We start from the raw sequence: 9,980 nt of genomic DNA on the forward strand, positions 1-9,980 counted from the left end.
ATATTACATGATTCACATGTTTTTAGTGCAAATATAATAGTAATTATATATATATAGTTTTAACATTTTTATCAACTGGCACGTGAATTATTATAATTTTACATTCCATACTAAGTTACATAAAAAAATACTTATTCTTTTGTGCTTTTTGGTCCATAACAGTCAAAACAAAGCAATGTACCAACTTCATGTGGGTAGTCCACAATGTCAACACAGGGTTAAAGAAAGAACTTACAGACTACCAAAGGAAGAACTACTTGCAAATCAACTATGGCAGTGGGAAAGAACCAGAAAATGAAGAAGCCTTGGAAATGAGTGTTTTAGCAAAGTAATGTTGATATTTGCTTATTTTGAAAATACATATATGGTGAAGAATTTTTGTGCATATGCTAGGTTACTTTGGGTTGTATTGGCTATTGATATCATATAATAGATGGGTTATATAATTGGAAATACATATATGGTTAGATTTGATGTTTTGTATTAGGTTGGGATAATATTTTGGGTACATTTTGTTTAATAGGTGATGATTTGTGCTTAATTAGGTGGTGATTCACCAGTGAAACATTAGACTATATTGTTTCAACTTCGAAGCATTATATACACAATACCTTTTCCAAATCAATGGAATTATTTAAGTTAATTACAATCTTCTTGTTAAGGAGGTGTTATTAACAATTTAGATACCCTCTATATTTTTTTTTACTGATATATTATAATTGTCCAAGAGTGCACAACTACAGTATATGTGTTGTTCCAAGCAAGGAATGAATTTTAAGCTCATTGCCAAGGGACCAAATATTTGTTGATTTAATCCATTTGTACATTTGAAAAATTACAGCATTCCACTTGTATAAATCTCAATTGTCAACATATTACTGTAAGCATTTCATAGTGAATCAATAAACATTATCAGAAAATCAAACATGACAACTGGTTTGATTAAAAGAAGATATTCATTTACATTTTTGTAAAATTTCGGTTCACATTCCGCATAATAAAATCCATCCATACAAAACCCCCACCAAACCCATTCTCTACTTACGAACTACACTTAAACACTACAATTTCATTTTAGAAAAATTCTAACCATCATACAACCACTAAACCAACATGCATTTTTTTAGCATGTCAATTGAAATTTTACTTAGCCCTCAGTCTTCATTATCTTATCTCAGAAACACTTTCTCCACCACAATATAAAGAGCCAAACACAGTGCAATGTATATCCACTTTCTCCCTTTCCCTCAGGCAGCTTGAAGATCATGATCATGTTGATCAATCCTCCTCAGTAACCCAGAAATCACTTTTATTGCTCTTAATGGGAAAGAATCATCATATCACTGAAAATACCAACAATAATTTGATGTCTGCAAAAACCCAACTCACACATTGAAAACCTTACAAAATTTCCCTAATTACTTACCTCATAATTTCTGCAAGCATGAAAACGCCTCCCAAGATTACTGCCTGTCCAAGCGGTGTATAGATCGGCTTGAATATTGCAAGTATATCTCTGAACACCCATTGCATACTGGCCTTGCTCTATCGTTTCTTTTTACCCACACAAATCTAAAAGTTTTCTTCTTTTCCCTAATATAGAGAAAAGAAGTGCTATATTCAGATAAGTACAATGGTCTAAATCACAGAATAAAGGGAGAGAGAGAGAGAGAGAGAGAGAGAGAGAGGTGTGACTTGTGCAAGTAGGAGAGAGAATGCAAAAAAGAGAGTGTGTATATATTAATTAATTAATCCATGTGGATTTGCCATGTCATCACTTGGACGGAGGTTTGAGCGGAAGTTGGAACAATGGGTTTGTCTTATGCAAAATTGAAGTCTAGTGACTTTTTTGGAAAAAAAAAAGTTTAGTGACTTTTGTGAAAATTCTCGTAAAGTTGAGTGATCGCTAGTAATAATTACCTGGAGTTATATTAATTAAGTACAATTCGCATGCTGCAAATTGAATTGATATGATTGCATTCCGAATTGGCATTCCAAGCCTACCCCATGTACCCTATATCTAGCTAAGTGAAGTATCACATACCTGTACCAAGATGCACCGCATTCCAGGTAATTACGGCGTTAACAATACAGATTTAGCAAGCATTTTCATTAACTTTTTTTTTTTAAATTCATATATTAAAAAAAAAAGGAAAGAAAGAAGGAGCTGATACCAAGCATTAACTCCCCGAGCAAACACATTATCAGGTCTCAACCCAGCAATTGAAAGAAAATTTTGTAAATAGAGTGAGAAAATAAAGTATGACAGAGAAAAAAGAAAAAGTATCAAAATGACCTTGAAATTCATAAATATTCCCCCTCATCCCTGATAATAATTAGTTGTGCCATGCAACAGCAATCAAAGATAGCATCTTGCAGCTTAACTGTGAGATAAAATTGCTTGCACACAAAAATAGCAGGAAGCATCTCAGTACAAGAAGAAACAGAGAATATCCCCGAGTTAATCCGACAATGGAGGTGCAAAAAGATATTTTTATACAAGTTATGCAACCTCTGAAGTTTGGCTTTTGAGATTTTCTTCGTGGCATATACACAAAAGTTATACTTAATTTGATACAAGTCATAAAGATTCAATCTATGCTTATGAAGGTTTCCTCAAACAGTAAGATCTTGAACAATATATTTTAGGAGATGAGCACATTTTGGTTTTGCTAAAACTTAAGAGCTGTAGTTACAAATGTTAATAAAAACAGCTAAGGGAAAACAGGCACAACCTTACAAACTTTGTCCAAATGCTTTGTTCTCCTTCTCTAGTCCTCGGTTGATTGGTTTAGCTTTTCCAAAACCTTCTGGCATGATAAATCTAGCTTCCATCTCACTGCACAATTTCATTGCCAAATGATCTTTTCCACATTGGCAAAGTCCATGGTAAATTTCCAATAGAACATCCGATTCAGGAGCCATATGCCTTTCAAACATTTCCATCAGGACTGTAAATGCTCCTTCGAAATCATCATTCTTGCAGAAAGCAGAAATCAACATGTTGAAAGTCAGTTTGTTTGGATGACAATCACTCCTCACCATACTTTTATACAGCTGAAAAGCGCGGTCAGAGTTATTTCTCATACACTGCCCGCTAATAAGAGCAGAAAAGGTAGAAGCATTAGGAACCAAGTTCACTTTATCAAGTTCTTTAACCATATATGCAGCTTTCTTGGTCTTGCCCTCCTTGCATAGGCCTGAAATCAAGGCATTGTATGTCAATATATCAGCTTTAACCCCATTCCTTAACATCTCCTCATAAAGCCTACTGCCCATGTCACTATTTCCCACTTTGCTGTACCCATTTATTAAAGTATTGTAAGTTATGGTATTAGGAGGTACATTCAGGACTTTCATCTCACTAAAAACTTTACTAGCTTCATGTGTTTTCCCTTCTTTGCAAAACCCATAAATTAAAGTGTTAAAGGTAACCACATTTGCCTCCACCCCTCTTTCCCTCATCAAGTTTTTAAGCTTCATAGCCAAGTTCAAGAGACCCTTGTGACAATACCCTGTAATCAAGGTATTGTAAGAGGCATCATTAGGACTAATTCCTAGCATACGCATTTCCTCAAACACCTGGACTGCCTTTTCGAGCTTTCCTGACTTGCAATAAGCACACATAACCATGTTAAGAGTGTACACATTTGGTGATACCCTACATCTGCACATTTCTTTATAAAATGCCAAAGCAATATCCACCCTATGTAAATCAAGCAAAGAGCTCAAATAAGCATTGCAGGACTCGACAGTAGGCAAAAATCCATAATCCTTCATCTGAAAAAATGTATCCGTAGCATTCCTAAACTTTTTCCTATGTGCATAGGTCTTGAACAGTGAATCAAATACGCGAGGCGAGGAATCACACATTCGATATGAATAAAGGATTGCATCAAACAACTTATCTGCAGTATCTATTGAACTTCCAATAAGTACACTCTTCAAAATGAGCTCAGCAGATTTGAATTTTCTGTTTTTGGTAAGAGTGTGGAGGATCATCGAATGGGTTTCAAGCGTATGAGAATTAGGGTTTTGGGTTTTGACCCAGTTGAAGAATTCCAGTGAAAGAACATGATCTTTTTGGATCCTTAGCAAAATGTGCTTAACTCTGAACGGTGTAAAATTGGTCGACAATGAATTAAGCTTATCCCAATCAGTGTGAGTCAGATGGCTATGTGCAACATTAATAAAATCAAGGTCTTGGCCTTTGGGCTCAGGGAGTGTTCTGTTGGGTATTGGAATTGGATTCCAATTCCTCCTAATCAAATTTCCATGAAATTGGGGTTTTGCAGATGTGGGTTTTATCGACACAGAATCTGCCAAAGTTGAAAACCCACGAAACAGAAAGATTTTCATGATTCACTCTAGACCAAAGAAACTGGAAGAAAACAGTGTAATCAAATTGATTGCCTTATTAATCAGGAGATAGAACTGGGTTCAATCTAATCCAAGACTGTTGAAAAATTGTTCATCACAAGAATTTGATGGAGCAATTTTTCGTCAATAGAAATGTTGCAGAATGGACACTGTTCGGAGGCATTTTGCAAGACTGAGAGGAATAGAGCCAGCGAGTAGTGCCTGACAATGTGAATACAGAGGCCGAGCTTCAGAAGTGTGCCTGCCTTGCCTTGGACTCGTCCAATGCAAAATCGACGCACTATTGTTTGAGGATGATCGATATTATTATTTAAAAAATTATTATTTTAAATATATATATTAATTATTTGAGAAATTTGCAATTTTAACTATATAAATTTTAAAATTTATATTATATTATATTTTAATTTTTAAATTTTAAAATTAATTATTTATTATTTAAATTTTATATTATATTACACTTTAATCTCTATAATTTTAATATATAGAATAATTTATTTCTTCTGTTAATAGAAAAATTATTATAAATAGTAAAATTAGTGAAATTAAATTATTTTATTTATTAAAATTAAAAAAATTAAATAATTAATTTTTTAAAATTTAAAAATTAAAATATAATATAGTACAAAATTCACAAATTAAATAATTAATTTTTTAAAATTTAACAACTAAAATGTTTAAACTTTTCTTTCCAATTGGACAATTTTTTTTCCTCCTGTATGAGACTTCGGAATTCTATGAATTGTGCTACTTGCAAAGCGGCAAACAAAGAACACCTTTAGTTATGGCTGCTTGATATTACTGTTGAAATTATTATTGAGAAAATTATTTTTTTTAATATACTAATTAGAGAGTATTAAAAATAATTAAAAATTAAATTTGATCAGTTTTAGTCGTAAAAACACTAAAATAATAAAATAACTTTTTTCAAATTATTTTTTTCAACAGTATCTAAAATATTATTTTTATTCAGAAAAACAGTTTTAGCCTTCAAAACTTAATGTCAAACAGGCTGTTAGACTGCTAATAAATCACTAGCACTTAGTGCCAAAGTGCCAAAAAAAGTCATATGCCTCAAGGAGTGAAAGTCCAAAATTGTAGGTATTTTTTTTCATACTTTTCCCCTTTATTTTCATAGGAGAAAATATATATGCTAATTAAAGGACATAGTTCATTAAGCAAGGATCCTAAATATTACACTACCCAGCATTCAACTGGGAAAGGTGGTGTTTATAGCTTTGGAGTGATAATGTTAGTTAATAACGGTTATAAAGTCTATAGAACATGGGGCATATATTGTGACAGACTGACATTGGATAAGACAAAACATTTATACAACCTTCAGCATCAGATTCTTGATCCTGCCATTGCATCAGCAGCAAAAACTAAAAGGTTTAGAAAATTTTGTAGATCTAGCAATTATGTGTGTTGAGGAATTAAGAGCCGGCATGCTGGCCTACAATGAGTGAGGTGGTCAAAGAGCTTGAGAACATACTACAGCAGACTTGTCTGCGCAAAAATGGTATCTACTTGAGGAAGTCAAGATGGATCAAGCAAAAGGAGATTCTACAATCCTTTTACAAGTAAGAACCTGAAGTACAACATTGGAAGTTTTCCATATTTTGAGATAGCGCTTCAATCACAAGATTTTATACCTTTTCTACTAGTATTAATTTGCTGCCATGTGGTGTCACTCTTGAACTTTTAGATATCGGATTTTCCATTCCTCGACCTGGTTTATTATGGATCAAAATATAAATCTCTAAGATTTATATATTTAATAGATTGATCTCACTATATATTATGTGTCTTAGATCCGTAATGACACAGGTCTAGGTAAAAATTTTCCTTAGACATTATATTAAGTTTAGGAAAATTCTTACATAAACTTGATCCATTATAAACTTAATATGCATTAGGCAAGGCATGATGAAACTCACATATTTATATATTAAATCCATAATAGGTTAGATATAGATAAGTTTATCGTGTTTACTCTACTAAAAGTTAAAAGTCAAACCATTGAAAAGCCAACGAACAAAAAATGCCTCCTTTTAATTTCAGCCTATGATATGATTGGTGTAATATTTAAGGGACAAAAGGAAAAATTATGTGACGTAATGTAAATTGTAAATATTTTGGCTGCAAAGAGACTGAGTATAGAGCTTAATGGATCCAGGGGAGTGTCAGACTGCATATGCAACTGCTATATTTGATCAAACCATCATCAGATAAAGAATGCCAAGAAATAAATCAACAAGAAAATAGCTTCCAATCAAGATAGAGAAAAATAAAACAAGGGAAAATGATTTCTTAACAATGATAGAGAGGAAAATGAAGAAAGATTCTAAAGCTGTCAAAGTCATCCACCACCATCTTATCAAATTTTATATATGAAAATGCTTGGTTCAAGGTCTCTGACTGCAAGACTAAATAAATATTAACTATATATATAAACCTGTTTTAGTTGTATATATGCTGCAGATTCTAATTGACATTCAGGGTATCAAATTTTGACTCCATCTAACAATTCAATTCGAATTTATCTGACTCAAAGCCATCCATAACTAATTTTAACACTTAAACGTGAAAATATCTGAGGGAAAACTTTATTATGGAGAGTAGTCATTTTGGTGTTCACATAGTAAAACTAGAGAGTCTCTCCACATGGTAAAAAAGATATGGTTACTATTTTTAAGCAAGAATCGGCAAACAGGTAATATTGGATAAATTTCAGTAGTCATCTTTACACTTTAGTAGTTGTAATAAAGTTGTTCCTAAACCTAAAAATGTAATATAAAACTTTTTGAACTTTAAAATTTTGCACAATAAATTTTTTTTGACTCCCAATAACCTGTTTATAAGTAACACGCTGATGTAGACAATCTAAAGTGGTGATAACGTGGATAATTTTTACTATATTTTTAAAGGCAAAGCCCCTCTAATAGTATTTTATTATCTCATATGACTGAGATTCTTTTTATGATTAATCTATGAAGAAAATCATAGTTAGTTTTGTCACTATTACATAGAAGAGAGAGAATTATTCACAGTCACTATTATTCTAAATTGTATAAACCAACTATTGAGAATTAGAAGGATTTTACTGTGCAAAATTACAAAATTTGGGGAGTTTTATATTATATTTTTAAGTTCAAGAATAATTCCGTTATAACTTCTAAAGTTCAAAAATAACCCTTGAAATTTATCTGGTACTATCTATGTTATTTTATGCAGCATGAATTCTGAGTATGTCATTATGTATGTGAATTTTAATTTGACTTGAAACTTTTGCGATGTAACCTAATTAGAATAAAGAGTGAGTTCTGTGGTGGTAACGGAAGACACAGACCAACCACTATAAATACTGTATTTTCAATTATTTACGGTAGATTTTAGAGATATTCAGAAAATATATTAAGTTAGAGTTTGAGAGGTCATCAAACTTTTTCTTTTATTTTGTCCCATGTAAATATTTATGCTATTTTTTTTTTATGTAATATACTTTAGATTTGCGTGCATGCTATAACAATTTGTCTAGAAACTGGTAGTACTAAAATGTACAAGGACTATATTAAGCATTGGAAACTAAAAGAAAGAAACAAACAAAGTAGAGATGTCTCCTTGCTGATTATGTACCGCCGGATTTTTCTTACAGAAGCAGTTTTAGAACAAATTCTTGACAGAAGCTATAGAATTAGAATGAGGAAACCGTTTTACAAGTACAAGAATTAATGAGCTAGTTAATGGATTGTGAAGTCCTTTCAATGCTGCCTTGGAAAACTGAATCCACAGGAAAGTTATGGATTGTGAAGTTTAAACCATAAGTGAAATTTTCTACTCTACAAAACTATGACTTGATTAGATTAGATTAGATAAAAAGCTAAGACTGATTAACAGCTATAGAAATAAACTATCCCAAATGATTCACCATCAAAAATACCTTTCTCTGAATTCTCAATTCAGTTCTTCTGCATGCAAATATCTTCTGTAAGCTTTAAACTTTACTCTGCATACTCATCTCCAATGATGCATCAACATTACATTCCTTTCAATAGCAGACAACGAATTCTCCATTCTTGGCAGCATTCCTGCTTTCATTCCATAACATAAAGTCCACAATCATACCCATTTTTCTGTCTAGGTGGATTACTCTCTAGAAAGCAAGCTGAAGTAGCAGCAGCAGCAGGAGGAGAAGACCCACTTTGAGACCTTTCTTTTCTTAATTCTACCACCTTTGGTTGACGATAATGGTGGTGAAATTCCCATGAATCTCTTCACAGCCTCATTAAGCTTCATTGCATAAAAATGGTTTACACCCGCGATGGTATCATTATAGAGATGTAAAAAAGCATTCTTGATCCACTCATAAACAGGAAAGCTCTATGGGTTCAAATTAACTTTCACTGCCATCAGGATAATCATTATCATTTACAGTAAAAAAGAACAAGCTTGTTGCTCAACAAAATCTTGAAGGCTATCCACTACAAGAAATTAAAAAAATAGTTACAAAAATTACCCTTATATTTTGTTGGTAATCAGTAATTACCAACGAATTACCAACAAAATTTTTTTATCTGCAAAAATTAGTGTAAATAATTTTTACTAACGAAAAAAATTGTATTATTAAATTTACGGACGAATTATTTTGTACGTAAATTAGAATTTTTTTTGAATAATTTCGTGAGAGATTTTACTTTTATAAATTACAAACTGTTTACCAATAAAAAGATATAGGAGGAGAAACAAGGGAGATGTCGTTTAGAGAAGGCAGATAAGCAAAGTAAAATCCATCGCAGTATGTTGAGCTTAATTTCACCCATCCTTTCATTGTTTTATTTCTGTCCATTAACTTTAATTTGTATGTTAAAAATACTCAAATTTTAATTTAGCACTATGCAAAGTCCCTCTAATCAGATTATCTTAAGTATTCTAGCTAAAAATTAATCTGTACATATTAGTCTTAATTAGAAATACTTTTTTTGACACATGTAGAGAATCGTCTCTAATTAAATATTTTTTAACGTAGCACCTATGCATGTTCTGATCAACTTCTAATCAGAATACTTAAAGATTACTTTTGTAATTCAAATTGAAGTTAAAAAAGGGTGATAAAACAACTCTTAAAATCAAAGAATGATGAGTGAAATTAAACCAACATATTGTGAAGATTGCAATATGATGATTGCAGATGAGAAAGAGTTTATAATACAAATTGAAATTCAAAAACAGTGATGAAGTAATCCTTAAAATTGAGAAACAGTGAGTGAAATAATTGAATTTATTGTTATTAATTTAATATAATGTCTTATTATATTAATTTACAAAAAAAATATGTATTTTATATATTTTCTTATATATATATGATCTTTTTTTTTTTACTTTTTTTAAAAAAACAATTTTATTTAATAAATTTTAATTAAAAAATGAGATATTGAAATGAAGTTTCATTTAAAGTTATATAAATAAATGAAATAAAATTTTATTCAATTTCTTTTTTTTTTTGAAAAAAAAAAGCCAATTAGGCTTAACACAACTAGATTTAAAAAATCAAATACATAAGAAACTAGAAAAACATGGACGCAACAAGAGAGTAGAGA

The 9,980-nt window shown here is 31.3% G+C and overlaps 1 protein-coding gene across 1 annotated transcript; it reads right to left on the reverse strand.

Annotated features, from left to right (window-relative positions):
* Positions 1-909: 909 nt before the first annotated feature.
* Positions 910-4,647, reverse strand: LOC110631912 (pentatricopeptide repeat-containing protein At4g26680, mitochondrial). The gene is made up of 2 exons (XM_021779936.2): positions 2,736-4,647; positions 910-1,593 (listed from the first exon to the last, which is right to left on the reverse strand). The coding sequence occupies exon 1, from the start codon at positions 4,357-4,359 to the stop codon at positions 2,737-2,739; it is 1,623 nt and encodes a 540-aa protein (XP_021635628.2). The 5' UTR covers positions 4,360-4,647; the 3' UTR covers positions 910-1,593; position 2,736.
* Between the last annotated feature and the right edge of the window lie 5,333 nt (positions 4,648-9,980).

This window comes from Hevea brasiliensis, chromosome 13 (genome assembly GCF_030052815.1).
Source record: "Hevea brasiliensis isolate MT/VB/25A 57/8 chromosome 13, ASM3005281v1, whole genome shotgun sequence".
Lineage (NCBI taxonomy): Eukaryota > Viridiplantae > Streptophyta > Magnoliopsida > Malpighiales > Euphorbiaceae > Hevea > Hevea brasiliensis.